The sequence below is a fragment of the Grammomys surdaster genome, unplaced genomic scaffold (assembly GCF_004785775.1).
Source record: "Grammomys surdaster isolate TR1022 unplaced genomic scaffold, NIH_TR_1.0 125947, whole genome shotgun sequence".
Taxonomy (NCBI): Eukaryota; Metazoa; Chordata; class Mammalia; order Rodentia; family Muridae; genus Grammomys; species Grammomys surdaster.
In genome coordinates this window covers 3,274,743-3,293,000 of record NW_021620769.1, presented here as the reverse complement: position 1 = coordinate 3,293,000, position 18,258 = coordinate 3,274,743, and the positions used below count along the sequence as shown (strand labels likewise).

General features: G+C 43.0%; 1 protein-coding gene across 1 annotated transcript in view; it reads left to right on the top strand.

Moving 5' to 3' along the window:
• The first annotated feature begins 2,802 nt into the window (after positions 1–2,802).
• The window catches only part of Usp38 (ubiquitin specific peptidase 38), a 32,116-nt gene continuing 16,660 nt past the window's right edge, over positions 2,803–18,258 (top strand). The window contains exons 1-4 of the mRNA XM_028753386.1: positions 2,803–3,967; positions 5,385–5,520; positions 11,996–12,125; positions 14,709–14,810. Of these exons, the coding sequence (XP_028609219.1) occupies positions 3,286–3,967; positions 5,385–5,520; positions 11,996–12,125; positions 14,709–14,810 (1,050 nt within the window). The 5' untranslated portion in view covers positions 2,803–3,285. The remainder of the gene's footprint in view (positions 3,968–5,384; positions 5,521–11,995; positions 12,126–14,708; positions 14,811–18,258) is intronic.

Sequence of the window (18,258 nt, the reverse complement as noted above, 5' to 3'; positions counted from 1 at the left end):
TCTATATAAAATAAAATAACTCCAAGATCCTGATGTTCCTGCATCTACCTTCTGAGTGTTGGTATTATAGGCACACACCATCAAACCCAGTTTACCAAGTGCTGAGGCACAGGGCTCAACGTATGCTAGGCAAGCAAGCATTCTGCCAACTGATCTTCAGCCATACTTTAAAGTGGCAAAATACCTTCTTATTAGCATACAACCATTACTGCTGCTCCTTTCCAGAATGGTTCATCTTCCCAAGCAGAAATTGTACACCTCCAATAACTGCCCTCCTCTCTTCCTACCCTTGTAGAAACCTCTGTTTTACTCTGTTAACTTTTCTAGTTACTGCACAAACAGGGAATCACAGTATTCACTGTTTTCTGAGTAGCTTCTTTCATTTGAGCTAGTGTTTTCAGGGTTCAATTGTGTATCAAAACTTCATTCTTTTAAGGCTGAATAATGTCCTGTTATATGCATGTATTACATTTTACTTAACCACTCATCTGTTCATGAATAGACTGTTTTCACCTTTAGGCCATTTTAAATAATAACGGTGTAAACATTGGTATAGTTGTTTTTAATTCTTTGAGGTACATGCCTAGAAGTGAAACTGATCTATACTTAAGATCTTCATGAAATGGAGCATAAAGGAAAGCCTAGCACTTGGAGCAGGTGAGCCTAGCACTTGGGAGATGGAAGGCAGAAGAAAACAGTAAGTCATGGTATATTCAACTAAGCAGCTGAGACAAAAGCAACAACATATGCACAATCCTGACTCTTCTGGAAACTTTACTTTACTGTACTTGTTTTCAAACATAGCAGGATAGCCAAACCAAAGTTTTCCCTATAACTTTATCTTCTACCTACGTGAAAGGGGTGGGGGTGGGGGGCTGAAAGCCATTCCTAGGACTAGATCCAACCTCTTTAACTCTTTCATTTTTCCATCTCTTCCTACAAATCAGAGTCTCCAATTCCTCTTCATGCAGTTCCTATCTCCTCCCCACTGCTACTTTTAATATTATGAATATAAGTAAGTATGTTAAAAATATTGATGTGATCATGTCTGCGACAAGAAAAAAACATTTCAGCAAATGGAAACGACTCACCTTTTGTTCACTCTTACACTTATAAAGGTATACAATAACTGGCAATGTCTGATTTCACAGCTATATTAAACAAGGTTGAAGGAAAATAAAATTAGGCAACATTTTCCAAAGTAAAAGCCTATGATTAAGAATTTTGTTTGTTTCAGTACTAGGGGGTCAAATCCAGTCCTTGGCAGGTACTTTTGCCAAGGGGTCACATACAAAGACCCAGTTTTAAATCCTTCTGAATCTTTGGGACTTAATTTGAAAGGGCACATGTGTCCTTCCTTGCTATAAAAGATCTTTAATGTAAACTTTATGGTATCTTCAAAAGTTTTCTACTCAAAGTCCTTTTTATACAAACACATTCTCAATTTTACAACCCTCAGCCTACTTGAGGCACAGCTTCTACACTGAACACTGAATGCAAAAGCTCACTATTTTTTTACCACACCCTTGTTTCAATTCATCGCTAAATGTGTTAGTAATCTGTTAAACTCCACCTCCACAGTCACCTGGCAACAGCCAGGTACGCCTCCCCACAGTTACCTGGCAACAGGTAACCCTGCCCACTATAAAAGGGCTGCTTGGCCCCTCCTCTCTCCTCTCTCTCTTGCTCCTCCACCCCAGCACCTGCAGGTTGTCTCCCCTCCCCGCTTCCTTTCCCCCTCTCTCCACATGGTCATGGCCCGGCTTCCACTTCTCTGCTCTCTCTCCTCCCGCTCTCCCACTCTCTTAATAAACCTCTCCTCGTGGAACCATCTTGGCCTGCTGTGATCTGTTCCAAGCTGCGCGTGGAAATCCTTTTAAAATGTACCAGTACTCTCTTTACATTAGCAATCGTTTCATAGGAAAAACCCAGTCATCTGAGGCACTGGAGCATATCTTGGCCTAACGAGGTCTTTAAAAAGATTTCCCCCAAAGCTTGGTTTTTTCGTATACTTTTCTCACTCTCTCAACCAGGGCTCTTGAGTTTCCAGAACTTTCTCAGACACAAGATTTTTAAACAATGAATAGCATTTCCTCGAATTTTCTTCATAAGCACCGTGACCCAGACTATGACAGAGTAAAAGGGTTCCTCCATTTTGTCTCAGCTGGAGCCATCTTTGGTTTATGCTGAAACTGACACCATCATCCCCTGATGAAAGTAAAAAGTCCTGTACCCCAGCCCTGTTTTAGAAACTCGGGGGAGTGCCCCAGCTAACTGCACGTTTGGGGCTTCTATGAAGCTGCTTGCTTCCTTTATTCCCCTTGCCAAAGGCAAACAAGGAAGTAGTGTTTCCGTGTTCTTTGCCTTTGAAAGCTCCCTGTAAAACGCGTTATTCGGGCTGCTCTGTAAGAAGACGGCTTAATACAGACTATCCGCTCAGTCGTGCTGAGTGGTGTCTGGGTCTCTAACCAGCAACACTGACGGAATCATGTCCTGCGACAAGAATCTCAGAGAACAGACGTGCCCTCTAGACCCGCTGAGCAGCTCCTCCGGAAGTCCGCCAGTGACGTGCCACGCCGTCTCCAGTGACGCGGGGGCGGCCGCTTGACTCACTCAGTGCCTCCGCGCCTGCGCGGCCTGTCGGGGGAGGAGCTAGATGGAAAAGCAGGGGAGGGGCGGGACCAGCAGGAAATGGGTCGAACGTAGAAGGGGAAGGACCGGAAAAAAGTGGGCGGGGCGAGGGCGGACCTATCTGCTGTAACTCGGAACTTCACTTCCTATTTGCCGGTATTTCTGCTTCCGGGTTAAGTGTGTTCGGCGCTTCTAGCTCCTCTCCTTGGCAGATCGAGGTACTCCCGTTGACAGCGCCTCCTGACTCAAGCCAGGGCGGCTTTTACTGCCCACCCGCGGAAACCTGGACCCCTCTCCGCCCCGGGACGCGAAGGCCTTCCTCACTTTCCAACTCAGCTTGGAGTCCTGGTGGGTCCGTGCGCCCGGATGCTGAGAGTGGTCCCGGGCCCAGCGAGGCAGCCGGGTGCGGACCTTCGGCCCCTTAGGCAGACCGCGGGGACTGGCAGCCTTTCGGCGCCCCAGAATCGCCCGCTCTCGTCCTGGCTCGGATGGGCCTTCCCTCTCGATAAATGTGGCTGCTGAGGCAGCGGTGGCGGTGGCCGGACCTGCTGCTGCTTGGCTCCAAGTTCACCCCCGCCGCGGCGCTTTGCTGCCTCCCGGGGTTGCCGCCGCCAGCTCCTTGTCCCCTGGGCCTGGCCTTGCAGAGTGGCGAAGATGGACAAGATTCTGGAGGGCCTGGTGAGTTCCTCGCACCCGCTGCCCCTCAAGCGGATGATTGTGCGGAAGGTGGTGGAATCTGCGGAGCATTGGCTCGACGAGGCGCAGTGCGAGGCCATGTTTGACCTGACGACCCGCCTCATCCTGGAGGGCCAGGACCCTTTCCAGCGACAAGTGGGCCACCAGGTGCTGGAGGCCTACGCGCGGTACCACCGGCCGGAGTTCGAGTCCTTCTTCAACAAGACTTTCGTGTTGGGCCTCCTTCAACAGGGCTACCACTCACTGGACAGGAAGGACGTAGCCATCCTAGACTACATTCACAATGGCCTGAAGCTGATTATGAGCTGCCCGTCGGTGCTGGACCTTTTCAGCCTGCTGCAGGTGGAGGTCCTGCGAATGGTTTGCGAGAGACCGGAGCCACTGCTCTGTGCCCGGCTGAGCGACCTTCTGACCGATTTCGTGCAATGTGTCCCCAAAGGGAAACTGTCAATTACCTTCTGTCAACAGCTGGTTCGAACGATAGGTCATTTCCAGTGCGTGTCCACTCAGGAGAAGGAGCTCCGGGAGTATGTCTCCCAGGTAACAAAAGTGAGTAACTTACTACAGAATATTTGGAAGGCTGAGCCCTCCACGCTGCTACCTTCTCTGCAAGAAGTTTTTGCAAGCATCTCTTCCACAGGTAAGGGTCATTATTTCAGGAAAGTATGTCTTGAAAATTCAACCTGTGTTTCTCATAAACACAGTGCACTTTCTTCCTGGAAACACTCTTTTTGGGGGGCACTGAAGGGGGTCAGCAAGCATATTTTATTGGAGTAAATCCTCCAGTAAGACATTCTTGATGGAGAGCAAATCTAAATACCCTTATCCAGAATTTTGCTCCACTAAAGTACCTTGTTCAGACTGGTACCATGGAGCCAAAATGTTGAGGATGCCTAAGTCCAAAGACCTTTGTCACTGAACAAGTCACTTAATTACACCACCTCTGCTCCAGTTTTGGAATTGCTGACAGCCACGATGAAAAGCTTGTAGTCATTACTGACTAATGGTCATGTATGATGCTTGCCGCAGGGCGTTACTGTTACTGTGTGTAACCTGTCATCTTAATGAAGTTTTTTTTTTATGTCTTCCAGTGTTCTCATTTTTAGAAGATTCATGAGCAGTGTGCAATCTAAGATTGTCCCAGTTTACCGTGTAGTGTTTTTTAAATACGAGCATTTCACTCCACAACAGTGTCTGTGACAGAAGGATCAGGGAGCATGAAGACAAGCGTGACAGCTTAGAAGGCTGCCATCTTTATCATGAACTGCATCCTCAGAAACTAGGGAAAGGTCAGAGGGCAAAGGATCACACTTAGAAAACCTCTCACCTAGAGTTTTGTCTGTGTCTGTTCTTGAAGGGGCTTTAAAGTCTGTCAGTCGTGAAACAGTAGGAGCACAACCAGGTTCAGACTGAACTTTGTGGAGCTGCCCTCTTTTTACTTTAGGCAGAAATGAGGGTGGAACTTTAAGAGCTCACATAGTCTAATGCAGTTAATAAATACCAGGTGCATTCACTTCCGCTTCCTGTAATCACAGTTCATCATAGCTGTTAGAGGGTTTTCCAAGTCTTTCACTGTAGTACTGAAGCAGACAGTCTTGGTGCCTTACATTGTATATAAACAAAGCAGTACCCCTTCACCTTAATTTCTACTCTTAAGATTTTTTTCAAGTATCAGTAGTGCAGTGACTACTATAATATGAGCCTCTGACATGGAAATTAGAATATTTGACTGGTTCTTCCCCACATCCACCCCGATTACTGCTTACCAAAGCATTATCTAAACTCAAAAATGTACTGTTAACAACAAATGAGCTTATTGAAAACCTTAACAATAGTTTTCTGATTTAGTGATGTGGCTATAGAGTGGGTGGTTATTGCTATTCCCTGTACTTAACCTCTCCTTTCAGTGGTTAACTTTCATGGTTGGTGTATACATAACTTCTTGTAGCAGCTTTATTGCGTGTGTGTTGTGTGTGTATAGTTTGTTTTTCCCTTGAACTGGTACTTCACTCTGAACCTTCCTGCTGTGTTTGTCTATCTTTTTAACTAACAACTAGATGCATCCTTTGAGCCCTCGGTTGCCTTGGCGAGCCTGGTGCAGCATATTCCTCTGCAGATGATCACAGTTCTCATCAGGAGCCTGACCACTGACCCAAATGTAAAAGATGCAAGCATGACCCAAGCTCTCTGCAGGTACTTTGTTGTGTTTTCATACCAGGACATATTCTGGCTTTTTGGATAGTAAAAATTTTGAGAAATTTCTAGAACCGAAATCTAAAAGTAAATTTGTAGTTTCTCCAGCGTACTTAGATTGGTTTACCTTTGTCTATAGCCTCATCTCAAGTTGTGTGGCTGGGTTGTTTTTCTAGAAGTTGTGTGGCTGGGTTGTTTTTCTAGAAGTTGTGTGGCTGGGTTGTTTTTCTAGCCTCTCTATTCCTTACTGTTTCCTGTAGCCGACTTCCGTGTGGGTGGTGGTGGTTATCCTTGTATGATTCTGGGTTTGGTTTTGTTTCTCTTAGCTAGGTAGGGATTTTAGTCTTCTCTTTTAACCGGACTCCATAGGCGATACCTCTGCCCTGTCTCTTTGGATTTATTTATTTTATTTTATGTGTGTGTTTTTCCTTTGACTATGTATGTATACTGTGTGCATGCTTGGTGTCAGAGGTGAGCTCCTGAGACTAGAGTCATGGATGCTTTTGAACCACTAGCTGTGTGCTGGAACCTAACCTGGATCCCCTGCAGGAGCAAGTGGTTCTTAGCCATCTCTCCGGCCCCTACCTTTGCCTCATGGACTCTGTTTTCTCTCCCTTATTCTAGCTCTGGGGGGTTTTGTTTTTTTGTTTTATCATTTTGAAAGTAATAACACATTATTGTCACTGGGCAGGTACTGTTGCTGGTGGGAGCTGCTGCCAGTCTGACTGTCAGCTATTTCTGATAACATATCCTAAGTGACATGCAGTCTCACTTTCCACGTCTAAATAGAAACTGATTTGCCCTTTGCAGCACTTTTATGCTTGTACTCGGTCGTTCATTCAAAATGACTTACTGAGTGTTTAACAAGAGTGTCAGACCGCTCAAAATTCCCTGAGCAAATTGATAAAAATAGCTGCTTTCTAGTCAGAGAGCCCAAGAGTAATGTAATAGCACTTCACTGATTCCAGCCTTTATGGTGATTTTTAAGCTATTAAAATGTGTAGGAATGGGTGCCCTATTTAAACAGACCTGGGTTTCTTGCCATACTGCTGCATAATCACATTGGTTTTGTTTTTGGATTTAGGCTTTGTTTTAGAACATACAGTAAATGACTTAGTGTGTTAAATGGTGTTTGTTGGAGACAGTAGACAGGAAGAGGAGTAGGCTGTGAATAGGTTGTTTGCATTTATCAGTTAGATGGCTACGGAAGGGTTCATTGAGGTGCTCATGGCTCTAAAGTAAAAGAGGACGCAGTGCTGTGGTTCTATATCAGAGGACAAACCAACCAGCACAGACAGTGTCTGAAGTTAGGGTGGCTCAGTGCATGATTTCTCAACTTTCTGATGCTTCCAAAACAAGCATTCCATAGAAGCCATGCTTTGACTTCTGAGTTCTGCTTTTCCTGGGCTACCATATAAAGTATGAGACTTTCTCAAAATGCCGAGTAGCTGGAGTGAGCCATAGCTCTGAGTCAGTTACACAAGCAGGATAAGTGCCCAGTGTTCTCAAGTGGAATATGTTGCTAAATCAGGGTGTTTGGTAGGTTGTTGTATTGGAGGTTTTACTCCTTGTGGTATTTTCCATTTACAATAAATCTTCAGTGCTGTCAAAAGTCAGGGAGTACTGCCTTGTCTTAAAACCTGCTCAGTTTCCTTTATGACAGTGCCTGCCCAGTGCCCGTCCATAGTGCTTGTCCCAGCCATTGGGTTTCTGTATTTCAGTGACAGTATTGTTTTCATATTGAGCTTGAACTGTCTCTACTTAGCTGCTTATTTGTTTTGTTTTGTTTTGTTTTTTGTTTTTTGTTTTATTTGGAGACAGGGTTTCTCTGTGTAGCCCTGGCTGTCCTGGAACTCACTCTGTAGACCAGATTGTCCTCGAACTCAGAAATCCACCTGCCTCTACCTCCCAAGTGCTGGGATTAAAGGCATGCGCCACCACCGCCCGGCTTAGCTGCTTAATTTTTGTTTAAGTTTTTCTATCCTGTATATTTAGCCTGTTTAAGCAGGTATGGATTACAGTGGCTTCTGTGTCTCTTATTACAGTTACATGAACTGAAGTGTTGTATGTTGGGCTCTCAGAAAGAGCCCTATGCACTGACACTGCCTTCTACAACACAAACTCAACACAAAAAGAGGCTAGCTGCTGCTTTGTGCTGTTCAGTTAATACAGCCAATTAATCTTTAACTTGTACTTCTAATTTCTCAGATCACAAATCTAGAAGCAAGTAACTAATCCTTTGAACTCTATCTTTAAGAATATTGGAGAGATGGCTCAGTGGTTAAGAGCTGTTCTTCCAGAGGTCCTGAGTTCAATCCCCAGCAATCACATTATGGCTCACATCCATCTGTATTGGAATCTGATGCCCTCTTCTGGCACATGGGTGTAAGGTGTACATGCAGACAGAGTGCTCATATACATAAAATTAATAAATCTTTAAAAAAAAATACTTCTTAGAATGTCATTTTTCTGTCTCTGCCATTTGTGAAATCAAACCTGTACTGTTAGAATAGTCAACTAGTCAAATGTAAGTATATTCCAAGAATAGGCCTAACATTCAAGTTGGAAACAGGCCAGGAATCAGTGAAATGGTGTGGACTGCACTGTATAAGCGGCTTCTGAGAAAGGAAGATGGCCCTCAGCCCCAGGAGCCTCTTGATACTTGAATCTGGTCTTGCTGCCTCAGAATTTTCAAAAGAAGCCTCAAGTCAAATTATCTGTATAAAATATCCTGTCTATAAAACAGTGGGCCAGATAAGGCTGAAAGAGGGATGGTGTCCTCAAGCTGCCCTGGAAAGTGAAAGTTGGTTTTATATCATGTTCCATAATTTATGGTTAATTTTGTTGCTTTTCAGAATATTGCCTGTTTGTTTGTTTGTTTGTTTGTTTGTTTGTTTTGGTGGGGTTTTTGGGGGGCAGGGGGAGTGTTTTGTGTTTTTTGAGACAGGGTTTCTCTGTGTAGCCCTGGCTGTCCTGGCTGACCTCAGACTCAGAGATCCACCTGCCTCTCCCTCCCAAGTGCTGGGATTAAAGGCATGCCACCACCACCCAGCTACCTGCCTGTTTTAAAGTTAGGGTTTTAAAGCTGTGTGTATTTCTTTGAGCTGTAGATATAAATGGCCTTCCTTACAAACACTGGAATCCAAAATATTAGATGAAAGAACACAATCCCTGGAAGAGAGACTAAAATATACAAAGGACGGCCACTGTTAAAACTAAAGTCCATCCCAAAGTGCATTGTAATGTCCAGAGCATGGTGCAGACATCAGTAACACTGCTTGATGAGTCTTTGACAGTTGACAGCTTTCCTGACTTCTTCCAGTTCACAGGCAGAAAGCATACCTTTCCATAACACTCTCAGTACCTAATACCTTACTTACTAGCTATAGAGTAAATACTCAGATAGTTGTCTCATGAATGACTTCTGTCTGGGCTGCTGTTAAAAACAAACCAAAACAAACAAAAAAATCTTAGACAGGGTAATTTATAAGCAGACACTCACTTCTTACAGTCCTGATGGCCGAAAAATCTGAACTCAAGACACCATAGAACTTCCCTCATGTTCTTGAATGGTGGGAGGTGCAGGGACACTCGCCCTTAGCACTGTTATCAGAGTACTTACTAACCCGAGTCATAGGGTCCTTGGTCATAGCATAGGACCTCCAAGGCCTCAGTTCTTAATTCAGGATTAGATTTCAGCACATGAGTGTAACTAGATGTAGACATTAGCACTGTCTAATTCCTGGGATAAGGTAGAATGGAGACTTAGAAAATGAGAAGCTTGAAGAGGGCACCCCAGGAAAGGTACCTAAGAGGATTATCAGTAGTAAAGAGCCACTGAGAGTGGACAGTACTCCTTCCATTCGGTCCTCTGTTTAACGAGACATGAAAGTTCTGGCCTTATGTGCATTTGACCTGCTCTGGCAGTGAGTCCAGAGCCAAGCAGAAGTGCCCAGTCTACCTCATCTTCATGTGAGCATTTCCATTTAAAAAAAAAAAAAAAGTTGTTGGAGTTTCTTAGCTCACTAGTGTTTTTAATTTAATAATATCTCAGATCTTTTATTTGGGGGTTGGGAGAAAGACTCTAGTCTAGCCCAGGCTGGTTTAGAACTTACTTTCGGTTCAGGCTATCCTCAAACTTAGGGCAGTCTCCCTGCCTTGGGCTCATAAGTACTAAGATTACAAGTGTGAGCCACCGTGCCCTGCTCTTCCCTAGGAGCGCCCTTGTACCTCCATGGCATTCTGCATTGTCGGGGCCACAGTGTACCTGTCTTTCTTATGGGTGGCCAGTTACATGTTTTGAAATCTTACCGTGTCATAAACAATGCTAGGGTATACATTTGGGGGAGGAGGTTGCAATGCCGTGGCTCTAACCAAGGCACACTCTAGGCGAGCGCTCTACCTCTAAGGTATGTCCCCACCATGTGAATACAGCATACTCCTATAGGTTTTAGTTTGCCTTTTTTTTTTTTTTTTTTTTGAGACAGTCTTGTTATGTCTCCTTTTCTGACCTCCAAGTTACAGAGCTCTTACTGCCTCTGCCTCCTAGGTGCTGGAATTTTAAGGGGCATGTACCACCATACTAAGCCTGCTTTTACCTTTTGAGACAGCATCTCCTATGTCATAGACTGCCCACCCACCCCCAACTTGATAGTAGCTAAGGATGACCTTTAGTTTCTTATCCTCATCTTAAGTGCTGGAATTTGTGAGGTGTCTGACTTTCAAAGTGTTGATGATCCAGCCCAAGGTGATCCAGCAGGGCCGACCAACAAGCTCTCTCCCAGCTCAACTCAGTACCTGCTCCCTACGGGGATATACTCTTCAGAAATGCACATGTCCTCCTTATTCTCTGAATAATGCCTACAGATTTTTCTGAAAAGCAGCCTGCAAAAGTTGAAAGATAGCTAATAGCAACTGCTTCAGTGACTTGTAACCATCATTGTTGTGAGAAGCCAGGAAAAAAGAAAAGAAATGAAATTTGTATAGAGAATGGAGGGCACTCAGGTAATGGCAGTTGGTACGTGTTGTACTTGGGATCCTTACTTCATAGTTTTTAAAACAGTTAAATCTTAAAAGAAAAAAAAATGGTTGTGGTTGTGCACTACTAGAAACCTAATACTTGGGAGCCTACAACAGAAGACTGCCACGAGTTTAAGGCTAGCCTGGGCAACACTCTGAGACCCTGTCTTAAAAGCCAAAAGAAAATGAAAAACTGACAAAGACAGCACTCCAGTCTTAAGGTAGATGGCTATGTAGTGCTGGTGTTGTGATGTTCTCTTGGTCATGGCCTTATGTCCTTGGTGTTTAAATTTGACAGTTTGTACACTGATTGAGATGAGATGGTTCAGCGAGATAATGCACATTCTCCACAATTCAGCAACCTAAGGCTCATGCCTCAGATTCTATACTCTGGCCTCCTTGTGTGTGTTAAGGCACACGTACTCACACACATACACATATATACATAGTCACACAGTAATAGTAAATAAACTTTCTAGAAGGATGCAGATGGTTCCTGTGTTAATATTTGATGGAGGGTTGTGGTATGATGAGTATTTCCAATGTTAGATTCCCCCAACTAATAAATCATCAGTTGAGATTTTTAAACCTTCAGAAACCTGAGAATTTTTCCTTACTCTTTTATTAGTATCTAATCCACCTATATAGATTGCTTCATCAGGTTTCATAAACTGTAGCTTGGCTACTTTCCAAAGAGTTGTACTGGTCTTCAGTGTGCTATATATCTAGCTTTAGAAAGCGGCTGTCAGAACCCAGATTACTCTGTTTTCCATTGAAGTGGCTTGATATTTAAGAAAGGAAAACACGGTAATGGAAAACAAGTAACTAGACTATTATTGCATAGTGGGTGTTTGTTCTGATTGGAGGTTTTCTTCTTCTGTTGTTGTGTATAGGATTTTGAAAGAGGTGTAGATACCTGCTTCAGGATTCAGAATATTCCCTCTTTAATGATGTTTTTTCACATTACATTGCTTACCAAAAAGCAAAATCTTGGTTGATACTCATACATCAGATGTCTGATTTTTAAACTCCTCTTATAGCATTTACTATTGAACAAGTTTTTGATATCTTCATATCAAGCAACCATTTGAAATTTGCATTATAAGAAGTGATCATTTATCATAAAGTTTTATGGGAATATATTGAAAAAAGAAACTGTCAGCTTATAAGACAAGAATGTGCTTCAAGACAGGCCACAGTTACACTCATTTCTGCAGAGTACTTTTTACTAGAAGCTCAGTAAGTACTGAGTTACAATCAAGACAGGTCACAGTTACACTCATTTCTGCAGAGTACTTTTTGCTAGAAGCTCAGTAAGTACTGAGTTACAGACTAAGTGGTTACTTATTGTAACTCTTGCTGCTCCTAACTAATGTTGAAAGTATTTTAAACGGATAATTGTGTTTTGTTTTGTTTTGTTTTGTTTTGTTTTGTTTTGTTTTGTTTTGTTTTTCAGAATGATTGACTGGCTGTCCTGGCCATTGGCTCAGCATGTGGATACATGGGTAATTGCTCTCCTGAAAGGCCTGGCAGCTGTTCAGAAGTTTACTATTTTGATAGATGTTACTTTGCTGAAAATAGAACTGGTGAGTAGAATGGACCAGTCCAGTGGAGTGCATAGAATTTTGAGTGTGTTCCTAGTTTTGGTTTTGTTTTAAGTAGGTTTTGGGGGCAAAAGCCAGTGAAACAGAGGTAGTCAATTGAAACTAGTTTGCAGTTTTCAAACAGTTTTCACGTTTGTTGTTTCTCTGTTCTTGTTAGTGTTAGTTATGACAATGTTTATTTTCATTCTCCTGGGTTTTTAGAGACAGTCTCACTATGCAGCACAATCCTCCCCTAGCCACACAAACAGAAAGGTTATAGGTATTTAGCACCGTGCTTGGCTCCCTTGAGCTCTAAATGCAAATTTTCAGACTTGTAGCATTGTGCTCTACCTAACTGCCTTGAGACTCTGCTTTCTGTGTTGCTAACCCAGGACACAGTTGATCACCACATTTTGGAGGGTTTTGGGTTTTCCCCAGTGCTAGGAATCCAGCCCAGAGTTAGGCAAGCTTCACCCCTGATCTACATTCTTAGCCAAGTCACTCTCTCATTAAAACACTGTCTCTACTTAATTCCCAGGGCATTAGACCCTCTTACTCTTGTCTTTTACTGACAGATCAGGCTCTGTTCTAACTTATCTTTAGTCCACTTTCTTCTTAATCCATACTTACTGCAGCAAGAGTTCTGTATCATACAGTAACTGTAGATGTTGCATAGATGTAAAGAAGGTGTCCAACTTAAGGCATAACAGATTTATATTTTAGTTCATTATTTACCCTTGAGTTAGGTACTCACTTTGTCTTAGTTACTATTTTACTGGTGTGAAGAGACACCATGACTGTGGTGATTTGAATAAGTATGGCCCCCATAGACTCACATGTTTGTATGCTTGGCCCAGGGAATTAGAAGGTGTGGCCTTTTTGGAGGAAGTGTGTGCTGGAGGGGAGGGGGCTTTGAGGTCTCCTATGCTCATGGTCTACGCAGACACAGTCCCCTTCTGCTGCCTGAAGATGAAGATGTAGAACTCTCAGCTCTGGCATCATACCTACCTGGTTTCTGTCTTACTTCCTGCCATTATAAACCAGCCCCAATTAAATATTTTCTTTTATAAGAGTTGCCTTGATCATGGTGTCTCTTTACAACAATGAAACCCTAAGAAAATGACCAAGAAAAATTCTTATAAAAGAAAGCCTTTAATTGGGGCTGGCTTACAATTTCAGAGGTTTGGCCCATGATCCTCATGGCTGGAAGCAGACAGGCATAGCTCTGGAGCAGTAGTTGAGAGCTTTGCATCCTGATCCTCAGGCAGCAGGCAGGCAGACAGACAGACAGGCAGAACCTGGGCCTGGCGTGGAAACGTCAAAGCCCACCCCTAGTAACACACCTCCTAGTCCTTCTACCCTCAGATAACCCCACGCCCTGGTGACAACACACTCAAATACAGCTATGGGGCCACTCTTACTCAAACCGTCACACGCTTATTCAGTTGTCTAAGCTCAGATCTTTCTCTTTTGCTTTTCTTCTTTTCTTTGGGGGGGGAGGGAGAAGGGGCTAGTGGAGATATTTTGGATTTTGTGGGTTTTTTCCATAAAAAGAGTTATTACAGCAAAAGGAAGCTAAAATACATTACAAAGACACATGGTCTGACCAACTCAGGAAGTGAGTAGCCTATACTCAAAAAATATTAAATTCATATCCACACTCTCACTACTGATTTTTACTCCCAATCCTGGTGTTCTCTCCCTCTTGATAAATAGCTATCTTAAATAGCTCCACTCACTTAGGCCCTAGTCTTTGGAGCAACTCTTTTCTTTATACTGTCTTTCAAGCACTGTCCTATGAATTTTACTAACTTTAAATGTCCAAAGTGGTCCTACCACTTTTAACCCGTTACATCCCTGCTATTGGTCTAAAGTTGTCATCTCTTGTTACACTGACTTCAGCAGCTTCCGTGTTTTTGCCTTTGGGTCCTTATATATGCACAAGAGCTCCTGTTGCTGTCTTCTGTCATCCTGTCTCCAGATAGTCTCCTCTCTCACTTCAGTGACATTGCCCTTAGTTGTCTGGCACCCCAGTCTGGATGGCCTGGGGCCTCGGCCTGTCTTGTCCTAACTGTCTGTGGGGCTGACATCCCTTCAGCTTACAGTCAGCTGTCACACTTTTCTGGGTCATTTTTAATACCCTCTTTAAAACGACAGACTCCTTTGCTACACAGTTTGTTGGCCACTGTGTTCTACTTTGTATTTTTAGCATGTATTGCTGTTTATTTCTTTGTTATCTTATACATGTCCTCTTAGCCATAAGCTTTGTGTGACCTACACCAGCTGGAACAGTGCCAAATAATAATAGGTGTTCAGCAAGTACTGAGTGAGTAAACTGAATAATGAATAGTGACTCAGGAGACTATAACCTTTTTTGCATATTTTCACTTAATGTGGTAATTTTGAGAATTGTTTAGACCACTAAATTCTCTTTAATTTCAATCCATTGTTATTTCCTTTTCTTCTAATAATGTGTTATGATAGGGCTTTCACTGAGGAGAGACATGATATAAAGCGCTGTCAGCTATAGGGTTGGGTTAATATATACTTAGCTGTGAACTCTGAGGATGGTGTCTCCTTCCGCAGGTTTTTAACCGACTTTGGTTTCCTCTTGTGAGACCTGGTGCTCTTGCGGTCCTCTCTCATATGCTGCTCAGTTTCCAGCATTCTCCAGAGGCGTTCCATGTGGTGAGTACAGTGTAAGCTCCCTGAATTAGAGGTACTTGTTCTCAAAACTTAGCTCACACTGGATGGTTAATGAAAAGACTGTAGGGTAGCTTTATATTATGTCATGTAACTTTATAAATTCTTAACAAATTGAGTTTGTACAATATCCTGACAAACTGTATTTTGAGAAAATTTATACTTTGCCAAAACTGCCCCCTCATAACCATTGCCAACAACTGGAAGTTACTGCTGTAGGGAACTGTCAGCACAGGGTACCTTTACACTGCAGCAGTGCAGGATCAAAGTGGCAGAAACTACAGGCAATGGCCCAGGGAAGCACGAAAACAAGTTAGCCAGCCCTGGCTGGGTGCAGGGCTTTTTCCTCTTTCTCAGTCCCCTAACCCCATTTTAACCATCGTCACAGATCTGCTGACCACCCAGAGCCAGTTGCTTGCTGTTTTGATTGCAGTTGTCAGTTACTACATGTGAGGAATGACAGAATGTTATTGGGAATCTGTCTGTTTCAGGAAACTGTAACATGAGTATCTGCATTCTCCAGGGTCTGACCATATTTTACAGGAGGAGAAACTCAGCAGCAGCCCCTCCCACCTGAGGGGCACTACTGCACCATGACACAGGAGACATGATGGAGGGAGGGCAGAGCTAGTTCCTCTTGGTTGAGCTCAGCTAGCGAGGTAGCCTCAGCACCGTAGGCTCACATGGGCTGCCCAGTACCTCGTCCTTGGGGGAAATTTACAGACTGTTTCAAGGAAACCTTGGCAATAAGTCACTTCATATTTTGGATGTGTGATTTCTGAAGTCATTGCTCTGATAGTAGTGAAATTGATGGTGAAACCATAAGATTTTTTATCAGATCACTCTCAGTTTTTAGCTAATTTACTTAAGTATACCAACAAAATGCTCCAGAAGAGGAAACATTTGTTCCTGTCTTCTGACACCATTGTGTACAGGATATTTGAGTGAAGGCTTCTTTTCAAAAGTTGTGAGAAAGGAATTACTTCGTACCACTGACGCCATTCCCTAACCTCTGTGAGAAAGGAATTACTGTGTGTCACCCTGCACACTGACGTTATTCCCTAACCTCTGTAGAGAGTCACATGGGCTCTGCTGAAACCTTCTCACTTTTCTTACAGTTTGTTAAAAAAAAGAAAGACACTTCCTTACCTTTTGTATTGTTTTTTCTCTATCTCTTTCTGAAAAAGGAAGTTGAAATAACAAAGTTGAAATGCTTGACTGAAATTTTAGCTGTTGGATTAAAGCAGTTTTAAATCACTTAGTTAAGAAATATCTGGGTTTGAAATTTGAATGTTTTGATCTGACTAAGTAAAGCCTGAAAATCAAGACCTAATACTGTGTGAATACTCTGTAAAGCTCAAGAAAAAATAGCCTGGAGATCCAGTAATGAAGCTCACATGTGCTGGTTGAGTTAGCAGTGACTCCAGGATTTTGTGTGGAGGTAGGTATGTATGAACAGTGGCCTGCGAGTCATTCATTACATTTCGTGTTTAGAAATCTGAGAGTAAACCAGGAAGTTCTGATATGTGTTGTTTCAGGCCAGGCTGCTTTTCATATACTTTTTATAAACAAATTGCAAGAGTAGTAATTAAGTAAGTTATATGTATTTTCTCAAGTAGTTTAGTAAGTATTGCAGTAATTTCTAAATGCATTTAATTTCACACATTAAAAATACTTAATAGCCGGGCGGTGGTGGCGCATGCCTTTAATCCCAGCACTTGGGAGGCAGAGGCAGGCGGATTTCTGAGTTCGAGGCCAGCCTGGTCTACAGAGTGAGTTCCAGGACAGCCAGGGCTACACAGAGAAACCCTGTCTCGAAAAACCACAAAAAAAAAAAAAAATCTCATTATAAAAAAAAATAAATAAAAATACTTAATTTGGGGGCTAGACAGATAGCTCAGTGTTTAAGAGCACTTGTTGAACAGCCCAGGCTTAGTTCGCAGCATCCACACTATAACTCACAACCATTTGTAACTACAGTTCTCCTGCTCTGATACCTTCTTCTGACCTTCCTGGGTATGCACATATGTATGCATACACATAAAATAGAATAGATATTTTTTCATCTAAAGGGTTTAGAAGGTATCAGCCTGCTTGTGTAGCAGTCTGTGTTCCTGGGAAGGACTGTCTCATTTCCATGTTGTTGATGTGAGTGCCTAGTTACAATGTGATAGGAGACAAAACTGCAGCCCAGTTGTGAAAAGAACCAGATTTCAACTGGGAAAGGTTTGGAAGACTTGAAACTATGAAATTCAATTTTAGAGTCCATCTCTTTCATCTTTCTCCCATTGCCTCTGAGAAAACGAAATAATTTTGGATTTCAGACTAATTTAGCAAGAAAGTAACAGATTTTAGCTTTATGAAATTGTCACTGAGATGTGTTAGTAATGTAGAGATGACAGCTAGGGATATTGTCCGTGATACAGCACTCTTATAAGATGCAGGAGTCCCTGGGTTGTATCCTCGGTGAGGAGGGGGTGGGGGAAGAAAAGCAGACATGGTAGCAAAAGAACAAACTCATTAGAATCTGGTACGGACATGTCCACACTCCAGCGCCCACACGAAACTGAGAAAGCTGATGAGAACACGACACAAAATCCTAAGCTGACTGAGAAAGGGGTTCTAGGATCAGTGGACCCGAGAGAGCTAGGGTACGCCTCAGCAGGTTAAGAGCTTGGCTGCTCTGCCTGTGAGCCCGCACTTAGTTCCCAGCACACAAATTGTGCTCCAAGTGACTGGAACTCAGTTCCAGGGAGCCTGATGCCCACCTCTGGTCTCTGTGAGCACCAGGCTAGGCACACATGTGGGACAAGGATATATGTGCAGGGAAAACATCCAAATGCATAAAATTAAAAATTAGAGAGAAGGTGGGGTATGACAGTAAGTAGAATGTTTATGTATGTGTATGAGTTATTCAAGAAAATTTTAAATGAATAAAATACTAACATTTTAAATCATAACTTCAAAATTGTGCACGTCTTGTGCCTCCTTATCCTTCTTTCCAACCCCTCAGTTTTGGAACACAGACCTCGAAGCTGACAGTGTGGTACCATACCATACCTGCTGTAGTATGACCACATCAGTTAACTGTAATAGAATTCAGGTTTTAAAAAGTGACATAAAAGCTACAGTGTGACTTAATTCATTGACACAGAATAAATCCAGACAGTACAGGACAGCAGTCACTGTTAATTGAAGGATCTGACCACTGATTGCGGGCAAGGAAAGGAGCTGATTGGGCCAGTACCGGCTGTCCTTAGTACTGTTTGGAGCTGATTGGCCAGTACCGGCTGTTCTTAGTACTGTTTGGAGCTGATTGGCCAGTACCGGCTGTCCTTAGTACTGTTTGGAGCTGATTGGGCCAGTACCTGCTGTCCTTAGTACTACTTGGAGCTGATTGGCCAGTACCGGCTGTTCTTAGTACTGTTTGGAG